The sequence below is a fragment of the Salmo salar genome, chromosome ssa07 (assembly GCF_905237065.1).
Source record: "Salmo salar chromosome ssa07, Ssal_v3.1, whole genome shotgun sequence".
Lineage (NCBI taxonomy): Eukaryota > Metazoa > Chordata > Actinopteri > Salmoniformes > Salmonidae > Salmo > Salmo salar.
Genome location: NC_059448.1, coordinates 12,571,362 through 12,596,361, shown reverse-complemented (window position 1 = coordinate 12,596,361; position 25,000 = coordinate 12,571,362). Strand labels below are relative to the sequence as shown.

Here is a 25,000-nt window from a genome sequence, read left to right as displayed (position 1 = left end):
TATCACAACAGCCTAATGTGACAATGGCTAAAGAGCACCACCTGGTGGCTGCGTTGTTATTATGCTACTGATCAGGTTTTACTCTGTAAATTTGATTTTGGGGTATTACCTATGATTGCATAAGCAATGTGTGTGCACAGAGATTTCTTGTTAATCCAATTTAACAAGATGCACAATATGTTTGGTTCACATACATCATTAGTTGGCTGTGAATTTCTGATCCTTTTGGAAATGACGCTGTTATGAAATAATTACTTTTAAATATACACAATATAAATTACATTTTAAAGGCAGTCTTTCAATATTCCAATACTGCAGCTTTAACAAATGACCAAATATTACAACCCTTTTTATTGAAGTAATCTATACTGTGTACAAAACATTAATAACACGTGCTCTTTCCATGGCATAGGCTGATCAGGTGAATCCAGGTGAAAGCTACGATCCCTCATTGATGTCACTTGTTAAATCCACTTCAATCAGTGTAGATGAAGGGGAGGAGACAGGTTAAAGAAGGATTTTTAAGCTTTGAGACACTTGAGACATGGATTGTGTATGTGTGCCATTCAGAGGGTGAATGGGCAAGACTAAAGATTGAAGTGCCTTTAAACAGGGTATGGTAGTAGGTGCCAGGCGCACCAGTTTGTGTCAAGAACTGCAGCGCTGCTGGGTTTTTTCACGCTCAACAGTTTCCCATGTGTATCAAGAATGGTCCACCACCCAAAGGACATCCAGCCAACTTGACACAATTGTGGGAAGCATTGGAGTCAACATGGTCCAGCATCCCTGTGGAACGCTTTCAACACCTTGCAGAGTCCATGTCCCAACGAATTGAGGCTGTTCTGAGGGCAAAAGGTGGTGCAACTCAATACAAGGAAGCTGTTCCTAATGTTTTGTACACTCAGTGTTTTCCATGAGCCTTATGCACATTGATGAAGATATAGATAGTGTTTGTTTCAGTCATTATTAAATGGTCGTCTGTATGTTGTCTCCATACAGAAAGGATTCACTCCCCTGCATGTGGCATCCAAGTACGGAAGCCTGGATGTTGTCAAACTTCTCCTGAAGAAAACAGCTCCCCCTGATTCTGCTGGGAAGGTAAGCGTCATTACCATAAAACTCAAACTCTTAATCATTGTATAGTTTTGTGTTAGAGGGAGAAATAACTACACAGTAGAAAAGTCTATTTCTCACAAGGTGTGTCATATTTTCACAATATCAGACAATGCTCTGACCTGTTTTAAATGACGAGAAATGGTCTGATGAGGAATAGTATGATGAGGAATAGTCTGATGAGGAATAGTCTGATGAGGAATGGTCTGATGAGGAATAGTCTGATGAGGAATAGTCTGATGAGGAATTATTTGATGAGGAATAGTCTGATGAGGAATAGTCTGATGAGGAATAGTCTGATGAGGAATTATTTGATTAGGAATAGTCTGATGAGGAATAGTATGATGAGGAATAGTATGATGAGGAATAGTCTGATGAGGAATAGTCTGATGAGGAATAGTCTGATGAGGAATAGACTGATGAGGAATAGTCTGATGAGGAATAGTCTGATGAGGAATAGTCTGATGAGGAATAGTCTGATGAGGAATAGACTGATGAGGAATTATCTGATGAGAAATTATCTGGCTAGATATTTTAAAAGTCTGTTGTTATTTCTGGTTGAGGCTATGTTGTCAGCAAGACTACCGGTAAGCATAGTTTGATTAAATCAACTTTTAGTTTGATTAACTGCTGTTTATTCCTCTACTTTTAGGAAAGACAGATAACAGATATCATTTTTTTCTTCTTATTCTTTTTGAATAAGGACCCGCCCAGCGATCCTCCTGCTGCTTGCTCTTTAATATAAGCCTCATTTTCCGTAACAAGCTGTAATAGTGCCCCTATAACTCAGCTTATTTATCATGTGTTGTGTATGTTGACCAGTGTTCTTAATGGCTGCTTGCTCCGCTAACCAGCCTGGTTTAATCCAATCTGCACTCACCTCGTCATCCTTGCAGAATGGCCTCACACCTCTCCATGTCGCAGCACATTATGATAACCAGAAGGTGGCGCTCCTGCTTTTGGACAAAGGGGCCTCCCCCCACACCACGGCCAAGGTGAGACCTCCATGAGGCCACTCTGGCACTCTCCCCAAACAGGTGGGAGGAGAGACGTCGGTCAGCCTAGGGGTGGACAGTCAATGTGGTATTGAAGCTGTGTGTGTGTGTGTGTGTGTGTGTGTGTGTGTGTGTGTGTGTGTGTGTGTGTGTGTGTGTGTGTGTGTGTGTGTGTGTGTGTGTGTGTGTGTGTGTGTGTGTGTGTGTTTGTGTATGTGGTGTGTATGCATTTGTGTGTGTGAGTATGTGGTGTGTGTGTGTGTGTGTGTGTACATTTGTGTATGTGGTGTGTATGCGTTTGTGTGAGTGAGTGAGTGAGTGAGTGAGTGAGTGAGTGAGTGAGTGAGTGAGTGAGTGAGTGAGTGAGTGAGTGAGTGAGTGAGTGAGTGAGTGACTACATCTCTAAAGGTATCTGTATGGCTGAATTTTGCTTTCTCTCTCACACACTCTCTCTCCCTCCCTCCAGAACGGCTACACCCCACTCCACATTGCGGCGAAGAAGAACCAGATGGACATAGCGGTGGTGCTGCTGCAGTACGGGGCCGAGACCAACATCCTGACCAAGCAGGGGGTCACCCCTCTACACCTGGCCTCACAGGAGGGGCACGCTGACATGGTCGCCCTGCTCATCGAGAAGGGGACTCAAGTCAACGTCCCCACCAAGGTAGGGCTACATCTTCCCATCCCTCTTGGTTTTAAACTGCTTATGTAACGCGGCCGTGGGTCGGGATTTGAACCCACTCCTCAACGACTCACACATTAAAACCAAACTGAAAAGTTCAAATTGTACATAGGCCTTCGTACTCTGTTCACAGATACTGACCGACACTCTTCTCTGAGACGTGAAGTCTCACTGCTTCTGAGGGGTTCAAATGAACAGGGCCTCTGATGTCAGTCTTTCTTTCCACCGGTGTTCTCTCCTTTCAGATCTCCCTTTTTAGGCTTTTTTGTGAATATAGTTACGCTGGCAGTAAGGGCGAATCCTAACAGGTGGGGTTAGCTTTCACTCTAAAAGACTTGTCCATATCGTTGTGATATTTTCTCAGAAAATGCGAGTTACACACACATATCTCAAGTTAGTATCCAGCCCTGTAACAACGGTAAATGTAATAACACCAGTAAATGTAATAACTTTTGTATTTGTAATAACTTTTGTATTTGTAATAATGTAAATGTAATAACTTGCTGGTAAATGTATAAATGTTTTTAAGGTAAACATAATAGCTTTTTCCGCTAAATGTAATAAGTTATTTCATTAACTAGTGAATAACAACTTTTTTTATGAATAATGTAGTAACTTCAACCAATCATGTTATAACATAACAAAATCAACGTTATTATGTGCTAATTGGATGCACATACCAGCACCCACAGCCAGTTACAACACAAACAAACTCATGCACATCATCCAGGAATACTCATACATAGACACACTCACAAGCACACATTGAAATGTACACACATGCACAGTTGTGTACACACACACACACACACACACACACACACACACACACACACTACTTGATTATTATTAATCAAAGTTATTATTACATTTTGATGAATAACATAATAGCTTCAACCGTTCCTGTAATAGCCAAAATCAATGTATTCTTTTGTTATTTCCTTATTTTTGATGAACATGGAATAGTCCCAAAAGTGCAAAACCCATCTGCCTGGCACTCCAGGCAGGCTCAAGCCAAACGCTTAAAGTATTTTGTACAATTTCATATCTGGATGGTAGGTCTGGATGGCACCAGGGCGATTGGAGTTAAATGAATATGTTGAGTAACCTTGCCTGAAACCTGAAGACTGGCATTAGCTCCACAAGCTGACACCTTGGCTTCAGCTCAGCAGAGGCTATCAAAGTCTTGTGCTGCACAGAACTAACGCAGTCACTAACTACCCTCCAGCGCAATCCAACCAGATAGTTTGATTATAAAATAACTTATAATACTCTTTTGTTTTGAAGATTACATATGATTGATGTTTAATGTGGTATGAAGGTTATGATGAACGATAATGGAAAATTCATGAAGGGGTTATGAATTATTTCATAAGGGGTGTTATCAATGCATATGAATATTCCCTTTGTTGTTGCAAAAAGACACATACTGGTATATACCCACAAATACAGACTCAACCTGTATTACAAACACACACATGCACACACACAGGAACACATAGGCAGGTGACAAAATAACACACACACATCTTCAGGCAACATTTTTATTTCAAAATAAAAGTATATTGTACAATGGAAACATGTATTTTTGTTGTCATCTTACCCAAACCTATGACACACAAAACACAGAACAGGCTTGGAGCAGAATAGTGTTAGCCTTTCCCTTGTGGCAGTTAAGGGGCAAAGTGCCTTACTCATAGCCACCAAGGAAGTAGGGGATAGCACCTGAAAGGCAGTAGGGGATAGCACCTGAAAGGCAGTAGGGGATAGCACCTGAAAGGCAGTAGTTGATAGCACCTGAAAGGCAGTAGTTGATAGCACCTGAAAGGCAGTAGGGGATAGCACCTGAAAGGCAGTAGTTGATAGCACCTGAACAGCCAGTTGAATCCTGTGGCGCGTTATTCAAATACCTTAGATATGTTATTACTTCAATTTAAAAAAAATATGACTATTTTACACCATTTTAAAGATAAGACTCTCGTTAATCTAACCACACTGTCCGATTTCAAAAAGGCTTTACAACGAAAGCAAAACATTAGATTATGTCAGCAGAGTACCCAGCCAGAAATAATCAGACACCCATTTTTCAAGCTAGCATATAATGTCACATAAACCCAAACCACAGCTAAATGTAGCACTAACCTTTGATGATCTTCATCAGATGACAACCCTAGGACATTATGTTATACAATACATGCATGTTTTGTTCAATCAAGTTCATATTTATATCAAAAACCAGCTTTTTACATTAGCATGTGACTAGCATGTGACTAGCATTCCCACCGAACACTGCTGGTGAATTTACTAAATTACTCACGATAAACGTTCACAAAAAGCATAACAATTATTTTAAGAATTATAGATACAGAACTCCTCTATGCACTCGATATGTCCGATTTTAAAATAGCTTTTCGGTGAAAGCACATTTTGCAATATTCTCAGTAGATAGCCCGGCATCACAGGGCTAGCTATTTAGACACCCAGCAAGTTTAGCACTCATCATAGTCAGATTTACTATAAGAAAAATGTTATTACCTTTGTTGTCTTCGTCAGAATGCACTCCCAGGACTTCTACTTCAATAACAAATGTTGGTTTGGTCCAAAATAATCCATCGTTATATCCAAACAGCGGCGTTTTGTTCGTGCGTTCTAGACACTATCCTAAAGGGTAAATAAGGGTGGCGAGCATAGCGCAATTCGTGACAAAAAAATTCTAAATATTCCATTACCGTACTTCGAAGCATGTCAACCGCTGTTTAAAATCAATTTTTATGCCATTTTTCTCATAAAAAAGCGATAATATTCCGACCGGGAATCTGCTTTTAGCTAAACAGACAAAGGAAAAGAAAGCATTCGGTCGAAGCGGGCACGCGCCTAAGCCCATAGTACTCTGAGTGGCCACTTGCCAAAAGCGATAAAGTGTTTCAGCCAGAGCCTGCCTCGATATCGTTCAGTTTTTTCCCGGGCTCTGAGACCCTATGGAAGCCGTAGGAAGTGTCACGTTATTGCACAGATCCTGAGTCTTCAATAAAAAGAGCCAAGATGAAACACTACTTCTCAGACAGGCCACTTCCTGCTTGAAATCTTCTCAGGTTTTGGCCTGCCATATGAGTTCTGTTATACTCACAGACACCATTCAAACAGTTTTAGAAACTTTAGGGTGTTTTCTATCCAAAGCCAATAATTATATGCATATTCTAGTTACTGGGCAGGAGTAGTAACCAGATTAAATCGGGTACGTTTTTTATCCGGCCGTGTCAATACTGCCCCCTAGCCCTAACAGGTTAACACTTTTTTGGTTACTACATGATTCCATATTTGTTATTTCATAGTTTTGATATCTTCACTATTATTCTACAATGTAGAAAATAGTAAAAATAAAGAAAACCCCAGGAATGAGTAGGTGTGTCCAAACTTTTTAGTGGTACTGTATATCAACAAATAATTTAGGAATCCATACATTATAAACAGCAGAAAACAGAGTACATGTATATTGAGATGAAATAGTCATTTTACTAGTCCTTATGATGTTGCATGATGGTCCCAAGGGAATGTTCTCTGGGGGACCTTTTTGTAGTTCCCAGTTTGTCCCAGGGGCGTCCCCGAAGATGTTTTTAGGACGTTCTTGGGACGTTGCGTCATGGTCCCCTGAAGGTATTGTCTAGTTCCCAGTTTGTCCTGGGGACGTCCCTGAGGACGTTTTTATGACGTTCTTGGGACGTTGTGCCATGGTCACCTGGGGTCTGACATATATCGAAAAAGACATTACAGACAAAAGACTACAATTTACACACATTAACAATATTTACATGTAGTGTGTGTGTGTGTGTGTGTGTGTGTGCGCGCATCTATCAGTGACACATACATGTCAGTACATACACACAAAAAGTAGGTCACGGCATTGAGCCTTGAGGTGTTGCTTTATTTGTTTTTTGAAACCAGGTTTGTTGTTCACTTGCTGTATATGAGATGAAAGGGAATTCTATGCAGTCATGGCTCTGTGTAATACTGTACATTTCCTTGAATTTGTTCTGGACCTGGGGAACTGTGAAAAGACCTCTAGTGGCATGTCTGGTGGGGTAAGTGTCTGTGTCAGTGCTGTACAGAAGTTGACTATGCAAACAATTTGGAAATTACAACACATTGTTTCTTATTAAAACAAGAAGCGATGCAGTCAGTCTTTCCTCAACTTAGCCAAGAGAGACTGGCATGCATAGTATTGATATTAGCCCTCTGATTACAATGAAGAGCAAGACGTGGCACTCTGTTCTGGGCCAGTTGCAGCTTAACTAGGTCCTTCTTTGTAGCACTTGACCATATGACTGGACAATAATCAAGGTAAGATAAAAGTAGAGCCTGCAGGACTTGCTTTGTGGAGTGTGGTGTCAAAAAAGCAGAGCATCTCTTTATCACAGACAGTCCTCTCTCCATCTTTACAACCATTGAATCAATATGATTTGACCATGACAGTTTACAATCTAAGGTAACACCAAGTGATTTAATCTCCTCCACTTGTTCAACAGCCGCTATATTCATTACCAGATTCAGCTGAGGTTTAGAACTTAGGGAATGATTTGTACCAAATACAATGCTTTTAGTTTTAGAAATGTTTAGGACCAGTTTATTACTGGCCACGTATTCATAAACTGACTGCAACTCTTTAGTTAGGGTTGCAGTGATTTCACTAGCTTTGGTTGCTGATGCATATAGGGTTGAATCATCAGCATACATGGACACTCAGGCTTTGTTTAATGCCAGTGGCAGGTCATTGGTAATAATAGAAAAGAGTAGAGGGCCAATAGAGCTGCCCTGATGTACACCACACTTTACATGTTTAACATCAGAGAAGGTTCCATTAATGAAAACCCTGTGTTTTATATTAGATAGATAGCTCTCAATCCATGATATGGCAGAGGTTGAAAAGCCATATCGCATCATAAGTTTTTTCAACAACAAGTTATCATCAATAATATCAAAGGCTACACTGAAATCTAACAGTACAATCTTCTTATCAAGTTCTTTCAACTCAACATGTTGAGTGCCCTTCTCTATAAGCATGCTGAAAGTCTGTTGTTAATTTCTTCACAGAGAAATAGCATTATATTTGGTCAAACTAAATCTTTCAATTCCTCATCAATCCATGGCGCCTTAACAGTTCTATCAGTTTCTTTACAGGTGCATGTTTATTAACCTCTATGGGCTAGGTGGGACGCTAGCGTGCCACCCGTGGTGCACTCCATCAACAGCAGGTGCATTTCAAGAGCGGCAAATTTGAATCCAAATAAATGTCAAAATTCAAATTTTTCAAACATACAACTATTTTACACCCTTTGAAAGATAAACATCTCCTTAATCTAACCACGTTTTACGATTTCAAAAAGGTTTTACGGCGAAAGCATAAATTTAGAGTATGTTAGGACAGTACATTTACAAGAGTTGTGTGTAATGTTTTGTCAAGTCAAAGACAGGGTCACCAAAACCATAAAACCAGCTAAAATGATGCACTAACCTTTTACAATCTCCATCAGATGACACTCCTAGGACATTATGTTAGACAATGCATGCATTTTTAGTTCTATCAAGTTCATATTTATATCCAAAAACAGCGTTTTACTATGGCATTGATGTTGAGGAAATCGTTTCCCTCCAATAACCGGCAGTCAAGTCAGCACCACAAATTAAATAATTAAAATTAGAAAACATTGGTAAAATATTATATTGTAATTTAAAGAATTATAGATTTACATCTCTTGAACGCAATCAACTTGCCAGATTTAAAAATAACCTTACTGGGAAATCACACTTTGCAATAATCTGAGCACTGCGCCCAGAAAAATATGCTTTGTCTGTATAGCAAACGGCCATGTTGGAGAGATCTAAAATCGAAAATACTATGTAAATAATCCATTACCTTTGATTCTCTTCATCAGATGTCACTTCCAGGAATCCCAGGTCCATAACGAATGTAGTTTTGTTCAAAAAAGCTCATCATTTATATCCAAAAAGCTCCGTGTTGTTAGCACATGATCTAAGCCAGCCGGACTTCTCGTCATGAACGAGGGGAAAAAATATATTTACGTTCGTTCAAACATGTCAAACGTTGTATAGCATAAATCATTAGTGCCTTTTTTAACCAGAACATGAATAATATTCAAGGTGGACGAATGCATTCTCTTTTATAACGTATTGGAACGAGGGTACCCAACATGAACTCGCGCGCCAGAGTCTAATCGGCCATCACCGTTCCATGGCTATTGTTCGGTCAGATCTCACAGTAAAAGACTCAAAACACTTTGTAAAGGCTGGTGACATCTAGTGGAAGCAATAGGAAGTGCCAAAACATTAATCAACCCCTGTGTGTTTCAATGGCATAGGCTTAAAGGTAATTCAACACATCAGGTATCCACTTCCTGTCAGAAAATGTCTCAGGGTTTTGCCTGCCAAATGAGTTCTGTTATACTCACAGACACCATTCAAACAGTTTTAGAAACTTTAGGGTGTTTTCTATCCATATATAATAAGTATATGCATATTCTAGTTACTGGGTAGGATTAGTAACCAGATTAAATCGGGTACGTTTTTTTATCCAGCCGTGAAAATACTGCCCCCTAGCCCCAACAGGTTAAACCAGGTAGGCCAGTTGAGAACAAGTTCTCATTTACAACTGCGACCTGGCCAAGATAAAGCAAAGCAGTATGACACATACAACAACATAGAGTTACACATGGAATAAACAAACTTACAGTCAATAATAAAGTAGAAAAATAGTATATACACAGTGTGTGTAAATGAGGTAAGTTAAGGGAGGTAAGGCAATAAAATAGGCCATAGTGGCGAGGTAATTACGAAATAGCAATTAAACACTGGATTGATTGATAGATGTGCAGAAGATGAATGTGCAAGTAGAGATACTGGGGTGCAAAGGAGAAAAATAAATAAATAAATACAGTATGGGGATGAGGTAGTTGGATGGGCTATTTACAGATGGGCTATGTACAGGTGAAAATCTGTGAACTGCTCTGACAGCTGGTGCTTACAGTGAATTATAAGTTAAATAATCTGTCTGTAAACAATTGTTGGAAAAATTACTTGTGTCATGCATAAAGTAGATGTCCTAACCGACTTAATGACTCCAACCTAAGTGTATGTAAACTTCCGACTTCAACTGTATGTTATATCCTTGTATTGCTAATACTGTGTCATCAAAGGAATTACCTAAGTGAGTCTCAGAAATGGCAAATATATGAAAGTTATCTGATCTCAGCAAGTTACTGATTTCATGAACCTCATTTCTGAGGCTACATACGGTATATTAATATGGGCTTTTGTAGCCCTTTCCTTGATAGCTTATCAGAGATAGACATAATATGGAAAACAAGAGAAAATAAAACATTCAGCAATCAGTTGGTGTGTGTGTGTGCTGTGGGGTTGAAGCTACGAACCCACAGGCTTGGCTCACTCATCCCTCACTCATCCCTACCAGGAGGGTGAACATTGAGCCTGTTATAACAGATGTCCCTACGCACCATGTCCCCATGCGCTCTGGCAGCTTTCATGGCTGTGATAAGCTCTTTCATCTTCTGGTGCACAGCTTCAGGATAGTCCTCGTTTCGGTACATTCCTCTCAAGTTCTTAGCTCTTTCCAGAACAGCTACCTTGTCCTATAACCTCAGGAACTTGTCTACCATTCAAATCAAATCAAATCAAATTTATTTTTATATAGCCCTTAGTACATCAGCTGATATTCTCAAAGTGCTGTACAGAAACCCAGCCTAAAACCCCAAACAGCAAGCAAAGCATGTGATAGAAGCACGGTGGCTAGGAAAAACTCCCTAGGAAAAACTCCCTAGAAAGGCCAAAAACCTAGGAAGAAACCTAGAGAGGAACCAGGCTATGAGGGGTGGCCAGTCCTCTTCTGGCTGTGCAGGGTGGATATTATAACAGAACATGGTCAAGATGTTAAAATGTTCATAAATGACCAGCATGGTCAAATAATAATAATCATAGTAGTTGTCGAGGGTGCAACAAGCACGTCCGGTGAACAGGTCAGGGTTCCATAGCCGCAGGCAGAACAGTTTAAACTGGAGCAGCAGCACGGCCAGGTGGACTGGGGACAGCAAGGAGTCATCATACCAGGTAGTCCTGAGGCATGGTCCTGGGCCTGTCACCTGTGCCGGTGGGGGTTTTCCAGTCCTGTGGGCGAGCTCCACCTCAATCTTCCTGTGGTTCATCTTCAGTTTCTCAGAGATCATTTCCCTCACTTTGTCCTCGGACTCCATCCAAGTCTCATGTGGAGATTCTGCATTTCCGTCCACAACAATGTTGTTCTGATTTCTCCGTCATTGTTATCATTTAGTCACATACAGAACTGATTTCCTCTGTCAATGACTTAAAGATTGCTGTCATCTTGCTGTTCTCCTGTTTAAACCCATCAAGCTGACCCTGGGTGAACTGCAAACTGTTCTTCAGGTCCTGGACCTGTCTGGTCAGATTGCCCATTATTTTATTACTCCACCAATATTTGGACACAACACTATTTTCATGTTTTTGTAACAACTGCTTATAGAACTATTTTGTTTGTTTAAAAGATCCTTCACCTGTGATAGAGAGACACCACTATCCTCAATGGTACTCCCACCAGCTTTGGTCTTTGTCATGGTAGGAATGTAGACTGTTACTCCTCGCAGTTCCAGACAGGGCAGGTCACAGGGCAGATGGAAACACCAACAAACAGCAGGGATTCAAACAGTCACACTCCCGAGACAATCCGTGGTCCTAGCCGCAAGGGCTTTGGCTCATCACACTCTAGCGACTCCTTGTGGCGGGCCGGGCGCCTGCAGGCTGACATCGGTTGTCAGGTGAAAGGTGTTTCCTCCGACACGTTGGTGCGGCTGGCTTCCGGGTAAAGTGGGCGGGTGTTAAGAAGCGCGGATAGGGGGGTCATGACTCGACTTTCGCCTCCTGACCCCGTTGGGAAGTTGCAGCGATGAGACCAGATCAAAATTGGGGAGAAAAAGGGGGTAAAATACAAAAAATACAACAACAAAAAAGATAGGCTAGCGTATGCGCCAACAATAATAAGCTACTTCTCTGGAGAAAAATAGACCTGCAATTGTTCCTTGTAATAGAGTGAACGTCCAAAACCTTAATGTGATGTTATACAGTATGTTGAAAATTATTCAAAAATAAGTCAGTTAATGCATAGTTATTTGCAAAAGAAAACCACAACAAAGATACGTGTTTTAATGCATGCCACCGGAGAAATGATAAAGGACCTACATTCATACAGTTTCTTGACTGTGTCCAGCTTGCTAATAATCACTGAAATCAAAGCTAGACATTCAGGGAGCATTGGAAATTCCCAAAACAATGGATAAAACGATGGATAGAGGCACATTTTATGCGAATGTAAAACAAAATCTGTGTGGCCCTCCGGACCTCGTTGAAGACCGAATGTGTGTGTGTTACATTTACCGGAAAAAGTTATTCCGTTTACCGCTCAACGTTTTATTACGTTTACCGGCAAGTTATTACAGTGGCAAGAAAAAGTATGAGAACCCTTTGGAATTACCTGGATTTCTGCATAAATTGGTCATCAAATTTGATCTTCATCTAAGTCACACCAATTTGACAAACACAGTCTGCAATAAACAGCAATAAACTCAACCAAAACGTTTTCTGTAGTTGCAGATCAGACCTGCACAACGGTCAGGAGGAATTTTGGACCATTCATCTTTACAAAACTGTTTCAGTTCAGCAATATTCTTAGGATGTCTGGTGTGAACCACTCTCGAGGTCATGCCACAGGATTTTAAATCGGGTTGAGGTCAGGACTCTGACTGGGCCACTCCAGAAGGCGTATTTTCTTCTGTTGAAGCCATTCTGTTGTTGATTTACTTCTGTGTTTTGGGTCGTTGTCGCATTCTTCTGCAAAATGTCTTGATAATCTTGGGAATTCATTTTTCTGTCGATGATAGCAAGTTGTCCAGGTCCTGAGGCAGCAAAGCATCCCTAAACCATGATGCTCCCTCCACCATACTTTACAGTTGGGATGAGGTTTTGATGTTGGTGTGCTGTGCCTTTTTTTCTCCACACATGGTCTTGTGGTTTCCTTCCAAACAACTCAACTTAAGTTTAATCTGTCCACAGAATATTTTGCTGGTAGTGCTGTGGAACATCCAGGTGCTCTTTTGCAAACTTCAGATGTGCAGCAATGTTTTTTTTGGACAGCAGTGGCTTCTTCCGTGGTGTCCTCCCATGAGCACCATTCTTGTTTAGTGTTTTACACATTATAGACTCATAAACAGAGATGTTAACATGTTCCAGAGATTTCTGTAAGTCTTTAGCTGACAATCTAGGATTCTTCTTAACCTCATTGAGCATTCTGCACTGTGCTCTGGCAGTCATCTTTGCAGGACGGCCACTCCTAGGGAGAGTAGCAACAGTGCTGAACTTTCTCAATTTTTAGACAATTTGTCTTTAAAGGCTTTTAGAGATACTTTTGTAACCCTTTCCAGCTTTATGCAAGTCAACAATTCTTAATCTTAGGTCTTCTGAGATCTCTTTTGTTCAAGGCAGGGTTCACATCAAGCAATGCTTTTTGTGAATAGCAAACTCTAATTTTGTGAGTATTTTTTATAGGGCAGGGCAGCTCTAACCAACATCTCCAATCTCATCTCATTGATTGGACAGGTTAGCTGACTTGTGACTCCAATTAGCTTTTGGGAAAGTTATTAGCCTAGGTGTTCACATACTTTTTCCAACCTACAGTGTGAATTTTTAAATGATGTATTCAATATAGTCAAGAAAGATACAATAATTTGTGTGTTATTAGTTTAAGCACACTGTTTGTCTATTGTTGTGACTAAGATGAAGATCAGATCAAATTTTATGCAGAAATCCAGGTAATTCCAAAGGGTTCACATACCTTTTCTTGCCGTTGTACATAAAACATCTGAAAGTTATTACAAACAGAAAAGATTATTACATTTACCAGTGTTATTACATTTACCAGTGTTATAACATTTACCAGTGTTATTACATTTACCAGTGTTATAACATTTACCAGTGTTATTACATTTACCAGTGTTATAACATTTACCAGTGTTATTACATTTACCAGTGCTATTACATTTACCAGTGTTATAACATTTACCAGTGTTATTACATTTACCATGGTTATAACATTTACCAGTGTTATAACATTTACCAGGGTTATTACATTTACCAGTGTTATAACATTTACCTGTGTTATTACATTTACCAGTGTTATTACATTTACCAGGGTTATAACATTTACCAGTGTTATTACATTTACCAGTGTTATTACATTTAGCGTTGTTACAAGTCCTCAGTTGTGATTACAGAGCTTCTGCATGGCTTACGAGAATGTAGCAGGAATTAAGTTAAAAGAGGGATGGAGAGCTGTTTCATGGCTATTTTAGGAACAGTAAGATTGCTGGTGCCCAGTGCTGTAGATGGATGAGTCACAGCGAGGGATGTGGGAGGTTGGTAGACTGCCGTGACGATTGTGGATGTCTGCCCACGCGTATCGCATCGATCCTACTTAATTGTCCCTGTCTGTAGGCGAAAGCGAGACACACACCTGCTCGCATGCACGCACCTACACACGCTTATAGGCATGCACATACTAAACATGCATACGCATATGAATACAGGACATGCACACAAACACATGTGCGCACATACGCACACAAACACACATGCACGCACACACAAGCGCACACTTTATAGTCCCGCCCAGACACACATTGTCTTAGAAATGTAGATCAGGCCTGCAGGGCCGTCAGTCAACCTGCTCTATCCCCATTTATCACAGGGATTTGTCTCAAGCAGAAACTCCCAATTCATTCCTCCCTCCTTTAACCGTTTTCCAATCCGCTCATTCTTCATCCAGCTCTATCACTGAACCCCAGACAGACCTGAGTGGATGTAGATATATCACTGCTTTACCAGACTCAGTCTGCCTTGTCATATATACTGTACCGATGACAAATGCAAACTATCTCACTGATAACACCTGGTGGAGTGTATCTGCACTCTGCATGAGTGAAACGGGTCACAAAACCCAAATACCCAATCTCACATTTCCTCCCCTGTCAACGTGTAATTTCCTGTTTTGGTGGTAAAGATCGCCTGTCACTCAAAACTCCCTCAATATTTAGGGGAACCATGTAACCTAATGTAACCACATACAGTATCTATGGACAATCTACCGTCTATAGTTACACTATACAGTGTGCTAATTGATTGATGGATTTAGAGATGTGGTGAGTAACATATTGTAACATATTGTCCCTTCAGAGTGGCCTCACCTCCCTCCATCTTGCTGCCCAGGAGGACAAGGTGGTTGTCAGTGAGATACTGGCTACACATGGAGCCAACCTGGACCAGCAAACTAAGGTATGGACAGAACTTATATTCATTTCATTTGAGCATAGAATGACCATTGTACTGGAATGATGATAAGGCACTATTATTTATCTTTGATAATGCTAGTAGATGTGTTTTGATACTAACTGTGATTTATTTTTCTCCTCCAGTTGGGCTACACTCCACTGATTGTAGCGTGTCACTATGGAAACGCCAAGATGGTCAACTTCCTCTTACAGAACGGTGCTAGCGTCAACGCCAAAACCAAGGTAATAAACCACACACAAAACTGCCACAGTGCATTTATAATGGGGTTTGTTGCATATCGGAAAGCATAAGAAAGGTATATAGTGTATGATAAAGCACTTAAGCACTTTTTCTCTGTGTTATGAATGTTAATACATGCTTTTCTTTAACGGAGTGCTAGCCCAAGGGTTCACGTTTGAATCTCTTACATTTCCAGGCCTTGCCAGACAATCATTAAAGTCAGTACTTTCTCTTCTCAGAATGGGTACACTCCCCTCCACCAAGCAGCACAGCAAGGAAATACACACATCATCAATCTACTGCTGCAGAATGGAGCTAAGCCCAACAACATCACTGTGGTGAGTGGACTTGCTGCTGAACACACACACACACACACACACACACACACACACACACACACACACACACACACACACACACACACACACACACACACACACACTTATATGTCTTTCTCCCATCCTAACAGAATGGTAACACAGCTCTGGCCATCGCCCGGCGACTGGGCTACATCTCTGTGGTGGACACACTCAAGGTGGTCACCGAGGAGATCATTACCTCGACAACCGTGAGTCATTCAACTATCTCAGTCCAACAGCCCTTCACATCTTGTCTGAAATCACAGTATTTACACATGGTGTTTATTTAGCCTGTGAGGGGCAAATCCTAACTTCCACTTGAGTTGAATTTTCACTTAATTTTGCATTAATGTCAATAGTAGACTAAGTGACAATTTGACCTAAGTTAAATGTAGGATTCGTCCCTCAAATTGTAATGGGATTTGTCTGTTTATGTCATCTAGACGGTGACAGAGAAACACAAGATGAACGTTCCTGAGACCATGACTGAAGTCCTGGATGTGTCTGATGAGGAGGGTGAGTTTGACACTTGATCCAGTCACTAGCCTACTGTATACGACCAGCACCATATATAAAGACAGTTATTCTAAACTTCAGTCCATTTATGTGGTTGAATTAGTGGTTTGACCTACTAGCACCTCAGTAAGCCTGACTTCAAACGCTGTCCCAGTTTCCCTATATACTCTTAGAAAAAAGGTGCTATTTAGAACCTAAAATGGTTCTTCAGCTATTCCCATAGGAGAACCCTTTGAAGAACCCTTTTTGGCTCCAGGTAGAACCTTTTTGGTTCCAGGTAGATCCCTTTTGGGTTCCAGGAAGAACCCTTTCCACAGAGGCTTATACATGGAACCCAAAAGTGTTCTACCTGGAACCAAAAATGGTTCCCCTATGGCGACAGCCAAAGACACCCTTTTTATAAGAGTGTAGACATCTCATTTAGCCTGCCCCAAGTCCTTCCCGTTTCTCCATAGCCCAATCCTATTGTGTGTTGGTCGTGGTCGGCTAGTTTCTCACTGTACTGTACACTGTACTGTACACTGTACAGGCCTGCAGACTGTACCCACAGGGCTGAAACAGAATGAGGATGCTGTTCTGTCAGATGATTCCATGGATTTAGAAGGTACACCATGTCAAGGTTGCCGTGGTGAATGCTATTGACGAGTGTGTGGCGGTTTGTTGTGGTCGTGGTAATTCGCATGGTGTGAGTTTCCTCTGCAATGGTTGTGTATAACAAGCTGTCATGGATGAGTCTTAAAGTATATACTTGAACCTGCACCAACCTCAACCACTCTTGGTAGGGGGTTTGATTCAAACACAGTGCGGTGAAATCAAGATTGTGATATACACATTTAGGGCCACTTGTCTAAATGTGAAATACTGGATATCATTGTGAAAAGCATTAGTGTGGACAACAAACTACATTGACACTAATGATGTCTGTGTCCCATTGAATGTTAATGCGACAGTGATTTTGTTTTGAAACGCTCCTTGATAATCAGCTAGGGGAAGCAGTGGTTTTAAAAGCGTTTTAATATTCAGATCCACCATGCTCTGAGCCCTTAATAAATGCTACCCCGTAGAGTGTGTCATTAAACTTCTAGCAAAAAGACACTTGTTTTGCTCTAGGACGCCCACAGGCCTCACACGACTCGTCTGAAGGTCCCTGGTACCAGTCGAAAAAAATTATGAAAGTATATATGGAGACTGTTTAATGCCAAAAAGATGAGGTTAAATACAAAAAGCTTGTCCGTAAACAACCCTGGAAGATAGTTTCACCCTAAGCAATTTCAAATCCCCACTCTGAAATGCTGTGAACTCATATGAGATCTCATATCACATGCCATGGCCCAGAGAGCCTGAATTACAGTATGTAGGCTGGGGAGAAGAGTGAAATGTAGCAAGAACATTTCCCAGGACATAGACATATCTGATATGGGCAGAAAGCTTAAATTCCTGTTAATCTAACTACGCTGTCCAATTTACAGTAGCTATTACAGTGAAATAATACCATGCTATTGTTTTAGGAGAGTGCACAGTTATGAACTTGAAAATGTATTAATAACCCAATTAGGCACATTTGGCCAGAGTTGATACAACATTTTGAACATAAATGCAATGGTTCATTGGATCAGTCTAGAACTTTGCACATACACTGCTGCCATCTATTGGCCAAAATCTAAATTGCACCTAAGCTGGAATAATACAGTGTGGCCTTTCTCTTGCATTTCAAAGATGATGAAAAGGAAATGAAAAGAAAAACGTATGTTTTTTCTTTGTATTATCTTTTACCAGATCTAATGTGTTATATTCTTCTACATTCATTTCACATTTCCACAAACTTCAAAGTGTTTCCTTTCAAATGGTATCAAGAATATGCATATCCTTGCTTCAGGTCCTGAGCTACAGGCAGTTAGATTTGGGAAAGTCATTTTAGGCGAAAATTGAAAAAAAGGGTCCGATCCAGTTAGATTTGGGAATGTCATTTTAGGCGAAAATTGAAAAAAAGGGTCCGATCCTTAACCCCCTAAGCATGTTGGCGTAATAAAAAAATCCCCATGAAAATCTGTCAGTTTAAGCTAGAGATATCGTTTTTTTGCATTGGATGTGTCTCAATCCACCGCCTATGTCGGTGAAAGGTAACAGCACTAGAGCGGTGTTTGTCAGACCAAGAGACATCCCGAAAATCGTTCGTCTCACAAAATCGTCTGTAGCGTCCGAACGGTTTGGTCTACAAACCATTAGCCCTCTATGAAAAGATGAGACTATCACGAACATGTACATGTTGGTTCTTTTGCTCTAGGACACCCACAAGCCTCACAAGACTCGTCTGAAGGTCCCTGGTACCAGTTGAAAAAATGTATGAAAGTACAGTTGAAGTCAGAAGAATACATACACTTAGGTTGGAGTCATTAAAACTCGTTTTTCAACCACTCCACAAATGTCTTGTTTAACAAACTATAGTTTTGGCAAGTAGGTTAGGACATCTACTTTGTGCATGATACAAGTAATTTTTCCAACAGTTGTTCACAGACAGATTATTTCACTTATAATTCACTGTATCACAATTCAAGTGGGTCAGAAGTTTACATACACTAAGTTGACTGTTTCTTTAAACACCTTGGAAAATTCCATGTCATGGCTTTAGAAGCTTCTGATAGGCTAATTGACATAATTTGAGTCAATTGGAGGTGTGCCTGTGGATGTATTTCAAGGCCTACCTTCAAACTCAGTGCCTCTTTGCTTGACATTATGGGAAAATCAAAAGAAATCAGCCAAGACCTCAGAAAAAAAATTGTAGACCTCCACAAGTCTGGTTCATCCTTGCGAGCAATTTCCAAATGCCTGAAGCTACCACGTTCATCTGTACAAACAATAGTATGCAAGTATAAACACCATGAAACCACGCAGCCATCATGCTGCTCAGGAAGGAGATGCATTCTGTCTCCTAGAGATGAATGTACTTTGGTGCAAAAAGAGCAAATCAATCCCAAAACAACAGTAAAGGACCTTGTGAAGATGCTGGCAGAAACAGGTACAAAAGTATCTATATCCACAGTAAAACGAGTCCTATATCAACATAACCTGAAAGGCCACTCAGCAAGGATGAAGTCACTGCTCCAAAACCGCCATAAAAATGCCAGACAACGGTTTGCAACTGCACATGGGGACAAAGATCGTACTTTTTGGAGAAATGTCCTCTGGTCTGATGAAACAAAAATAAAACTTTTGGGCCATAATGACCATCGTTATGTTTGGAGGAAAAAGGGGGAGGCTTACAAGCCGAAGAACACCATCCCAACCATGAAGCACGGGGGTGGCAGCATCATGTTGTGGGGCTGCTTTGCTGCAGGTGGGACTGGTGTACTTCACAAAATAGTACTTCACAAAATAGATGGCATCAAGAGGAAGGAAAATGATGTGGATATATTGAAGCAACATCTCAAGGCATCAGTCAGGAAGTTAAAGCTTGGTCACAAATGGGTCTTCCAAATGGACAATGACCCCAAGCATACTTCCAAAGTTGTGGCAAAATGCCTTAAGGACAACAAAGTCATGGTATTGGAGAGGCCATCACAAAGCCCTGACTTCAATCCTATAGAAAACTGTTGGGCAGAACTGAAACAGCATGTGCGAGCAAGGAGGCCTACATACCTGACTCAGTTACACCATCTCTGTCAGGAGGAATGGGCCAAAATTGACTACATTTATTGTGGGAAGCTTGTGGAAGGCTACCCAAAACGTTTGACCCAAGTTAAACAATTTAAAGGCAGTGCTACCAAATACTAATTGAATGTATGTAAACTTCTGACTCACTGGGAATGTGATGAAAGAAATAAAAGCTGAAGTAAATCATTCTCTCTACTATCATTCTGACATTTCACATTCTTGAAATAAAGTGGTGATCCTAACTGACCAAAGACAGGGAATGTTTACTAGGATTAAATTTCAGGAATTGTGAAAAACTGAGTTCAAATGTATTTGGCTAAGGTGTATGTAAACTTCCGACTTCAACTGTACACTACCGTTCAAAAGTTTGGGGTCGCTTAGAAGTGTCCTGGTTTTTGAAAGAAAAGGATATTTTTTGTCCATTAAAATAACATCAAATTGATCAGAAATACAGTGTAGACATTGTTAATGTTGTCAATGACTATTGTAGCCGGAAACTGACTATTTTTTATGGAATATCTACATAGGCGTACAGAGGCCCATTATCAGCAACCATCACTCCTGTGTTCCAATGGCACGTTGTGTTAGCTAATCCAAGTTTATCATTTTAAAAGGCTAATTGATCATTAGAAAACCCTTTTGCAATTATGTTAGCACAGCTAAAAACTGTTGTTCTGATTAAAGAAGCAATAAAAATTGCGTTCTTTAGACTAGTTGAGTATCTGGAGCATCAACGTTTGTGGGTTCGATTACAGGCTCAAAAGGGCCAGAAACAAAGACTTTCCTTCTGAAACTCGTCAGTCTATTCTTGTTCTGAGAAATTAAGGCTATTCCATGCGAGAAATTGCCAAGAAACTGAAGATCTCATAAAACGCTGGGAGGCACCAGTGTACTACTGAGCAAGAGGGCAAGTACATTAGAGTGTCTAGTTTGAGAAACAGACGCGTCACAAGTCCTGGACTGGCAGCTTCATTAAATAGTACCCGCAAAACACCAGTCTCAACATCAACAGTGAAGAGGCGACTCCGGGATGCTGGCCTTCTAGGCAGAGTTGCAAAGAAAAAGCCATATCTCAGACTGGCCAATAAAAAGTAAAGATTGAGATGGGAAAAGAACATAGACAATGGACAGAGATCTCTGCCGAGAAGGCCAGCATCCCATAGTTGCCTCTTCACTGTTGACGTTGAGACTGGTGTTTTGTGGGTACTATTTAATGAAGCTGCCAGTTGAAGACTTCTGAGGCGTCTGTTTCTCAAACTAGACAGTCTAATGTACTTGTCCTTTTGCTCAGTTGTGCACCGGGGCCTCCCACTGCTCTTTCTATTCTGGTTAGAGACAGTTTGTGCTGTTCTGTGGAGGGAGTAGTACACTCTTCCAGGCTCTCTGTCATGGCTCTTACGCTTCGAACACATCGACAGCATCGTTGCGCAAAATAATACGCAACTTCATCTGAATATGTATGTAACAAAAGTTCAACATTCACCTTCTGCTGCCATTTCTGTCAAGCCGGCTACGCATACAGTTTGACTCATACGTTTGATAAATCCAACGTATGCACCACACCGAACGCACTGCAACTGCCTCTGCAATGCATTGCTGCAAGCCAAACACAGCGTTTCATTGGAAATGAATGTAATTCTGGTGTACCAAAATGCCATGACGCTGTCGGTGTGTTGGAAGTGTTAGAGTTTGTGCGTTTATGGCCAAACAGTCACCTCATAACACCTCATTACAGATATGGACAATTTGTCTTTTTCCTGGCTCCTCCAGTTGTGCAGTGAATTCACTTTCTTTCTGGAAGGAAATATTGGATTATATAGGTGGAGTGGTTGGCGGTCACTTTTGTGGAAAAAAGTCACACCTCATTAATCTAGTTGTGTTTTGGAAGCTGTTAGACGAGGATTGGGTTTGGTTTGGCTGTTCCAACTGACATTTCTTGATATTGGGTGTGTTGTTAATGAACGTTGCTTTGTGGGTCTATATTTGCACCACTTGTCTGATAGTTAGACTAGAGTATTACTTACTCTTACAGTTGTTTTGCTAATCCTAGTGATGGCACCTAGTATTGAGTTTGAGTAGATGAATGAGTTCATTCCCTGTAGATGAATGAGTTCATATTGTACCTCCTTTCCTTTTGTTTAGTTTATTTTGAACTCTCCCTTCTCCAGGCAGTGGTTATGCTATTGACACAGGGACATCTCTCTCTTCCTACAGGCAGTGGTTATGCTATTGACACAGGGACTTCTCACTCTTCCTTCAGGCAGTGGTTATGCTATTAACACAGGGACAACTCTCTCTTCCTACAGGCGGTGGTTATGCTATTGACACAGGGACATCTCTCTCTTCCTACAGGCAGTGGTTATGCTATTGACACAGGGGCATCGCTCTCTTCCTACAGGCAGTGGTTATGCTATTGACACAGGAACATCTCTCTCTTCCTACAGGCAGTGGTTATGCTATTGACACAGGGGCATCGCTCTCTTCCTACAGGCAGTGGTTATGCTATTGACACAGGAACATCTCTCTCTTCCTACAGGCAGTGGTTATGCTATTGACACAGGGACATCTCTCTCTTCCTACAGGCAGTGGTTATGCTATTGACACAGGGACATCTCTCTCTTCCTACAGGCAGTGGTTATGCTATTGACACAGGGACATCGCTCTCTTCCTACAGGCAGTGGTTATGCTATTGACACAGGAACATCTCTCTCTTCCTACAGGCAGTGGTTATGCTATTGACACAGGGACATCTCTCTCTTCCTACAGGCAGTGGTTATGCTATTGACACAGGAACATCTCTCTCTTCCTACAGGCAGTGGTTATGCTATTGACACAGGAACATCTCTCTCTTCCTACAGGCAGTGGTTATGCTATTGACACAGGAACATCTCTCTCTTCCTACAGGCGGTGGTTATGCTATTGACACAGGAACATCTCTCTCTTCCTACAGGCAGTGGTTATGCTATTGACACAGGAACATCTCTCTCTTCCTACAGGCAGTGGTTATGCTATTGACACAGGGACATCGCTCTCTTCCTACAGGCAGTGGTTATGCTATTGACACAGGAACATCTCTCTCTTCCTACAGGCAGTGGTTATGCTATTGACACAGGAACATCTCTCTTTGCCTCTGCCTCACTTGTTCTGTCAGGGGCTGTATACCCTTTTCACACTATGCTGCCAACCTGAACGGTACTGTACTGGCTCAGGCAATTTCCTTTCACATTGTCCTTTCCAGTTCATTTCATCTAATTTTGTGAGGTTTTTGGATAGCCAGCCCAGTACAGCTTGGCTCAGTTTGGTTCAGCTCTGTATTGTGAAAAGGGTATTATTGATTCTGACCCCTGCTGTTCAGTAGTGGTAACAGCAGCAGTAGAGCTTTATAACTTGGACACAAGACAGTTATGTGTCTCCAAGCTCATCTGTAGTGTTTATAAGTGCTTTTATGTGATGATGAAGAGGGAGGATGATCGTGTATGAATGGTTGTGTGTCTGTACGTGTGTAACTCAACCTCATGTCAGTGTGATTGTGCACATTCACATCCCAGGTAAGTGCTCGCCCCTGCGTAGTTACTCCTGCTGAGCGCACACCAAATCACAGTGTCCTCTTCCCCAGAATGATCCTATCATCTTCCATGGTCCTCACACATCTGCTCTCCCTCCCTCCCTCTCTTTCTTTCTTTCTTTCTTTCTTTCTTTCTTTCTTTCTTTCTTTCTTTCTTTCTTTCTTTCTTTCTTTCTTTCTTTCTTTCTTTCTTTCTTTCTTTCTTTCTTTCTTTCTCTCTCTCTCTCTCTCTCTCTCTTTCTCTCTCTCTCTCTCTCTCGCTCTCTCTCTCTCTCTCTCTCTCCCAGGTGATGACACTATGACAGGGGATGGAGGGGAGTATCTGAGGGCAGAGGACCTGAGGGAGCTGGGGGATGACTCCCTGCCTGGACAGTACCTGGATGGGATGAACTACCTGCGCTTTAGCCTGGAGGGGGGACGCTCTGACAGGTAGTCTATACACATAACTATGGTCGAAGAGAATGGTGTATTTGTGTGGGGGGAGGGGTGTGTATGAATGCTCTAATATTTCTGATGCTCTTTCACTAATTTCTTCTCCTTCCTAACATGCTTACGTAGTCGAATCCAAAGGTATGTGCAAAAATTGCTTTGGTCTCTTTATGCTATGGTTTCTCTATGGCAGGGTTCCCTAATAGATGGCCCCCCTACTTTTCTGAGAAAAACTAAACGAAACAATAGTTGGACATTAAAGACCGTAAAACCACCAGTAAATCAGCTCAAAGTTATTATCGCCTTCCATTCCTTCATTTTAGAGTACTACTTGTGCCATGTCAGATGGTTCGATTATTGCCGTATTGGGTGGTGAACAGTGTTTTAGCTGTGTGTGATTTTTCCATGGCTACCAACCTCACATTCTCCTCCTCTCCTCAGTTCAGACAGGTCCTACACTCCCAGTCACCACGGTTACTACTCTCCCAAACAGGACAGCCTGATGGACGAGATGCTAACCGGCCACAACGTAAGTAGTGTTCAACATTTTACATATACTGCACCAAAACATGCTGTACTGTGCATTCTACAGTATGCTTTGCATTGCCCAATGCATTTGTTCAGAACAGAATATACACTGAGTGTACAAAACATTAGGAACAGTTCCTAATATTGAGTTGCCCCCCCTCCCCCGCAGAACAGCCTCAATTCGTCGGGACATGGACTCTACAAGGTGTTGAAAGCGTTCCACAGGGATGCTGGACCATGTTGAATCCAACGTTTCCCACAATTGTGTCAAGTTGGCTGGATGTCCTTTGGGTGGTGGACCATTCTTTATACACACGGGAAACTGTTGAGAGTGAAACACCCAGCAGTGTTGCAGTTCACCCAGCAGTGTTGCAGACACAAACTGGTGCGCCTGGTACCTAGTACCATACCCTGTTCAAAGGAATTTAAATATTTTGTCTTATCCATTCACCCTCTGAATGGCACACATACACAATCCATGTCTCAATTGTCTCAAGGCATA

The 25,000-nt window shown here is 41.3% G+C and overlaps 1 protein-coding gene across 26 annotated transcripts in view; it reads left to right on the top strand.

The window, feature by feature from the left end:
• Positions 1–25,000, top strand: part of ank2b (ankyrin 2b, neuronal) — a 329,543-nt gene that overhangs the window by 254,146 nt on the left and 50,397 nt on the right. For 17 of the 26 annotated variants that reach the window (XM_014206567.2, XM_014206568.2, XM_045721517.1 and 14 more), the window contains 11 exons: positions 1,000–1,098; positions 2,010–2,108; positions 2,575–2,772; positions 15,115–15,213; positions 15,354–15,452; positions 15,690–15,788; positions 15,920–16,018; positions 16,253–16,325; positions 23,829–23,970; positions 24,100–24,111; positions 24,412–24,499. In XM_014206567.2, coding sequence (XP_014062042.2) covers positions 1,000–1,098; positions 2,010–2,108; positions 2,575–2,772; positions 15,115–15,213; positions 15,354–15,452; positions 15,690–15,788; positions 15,920–16,018; positions 16,253–16,325; positions 23,829–23,970; positions 24,100–24,111; positions 24,412–24,499 — 1,107 coding nt within the window. The remainder of the gene's footprint in view (positions 1–999; positions 1,099–2,009; positions 2,109–2,574; positions 2,773–15,114; positions 15,214–15,353; positions 15,453–15,689; positions 15,789–15,919; positions 16,019–16,252; positions 16,326–23,828; positions 23,971–24,099; positions 24,112–24,411; positions 24,500–25,000) is intronic. The other 9 variants (XM_045721528.1, XM_045721527.1, XM_045721521.1 and 6 more) reach the window with 1 other exon arrangement.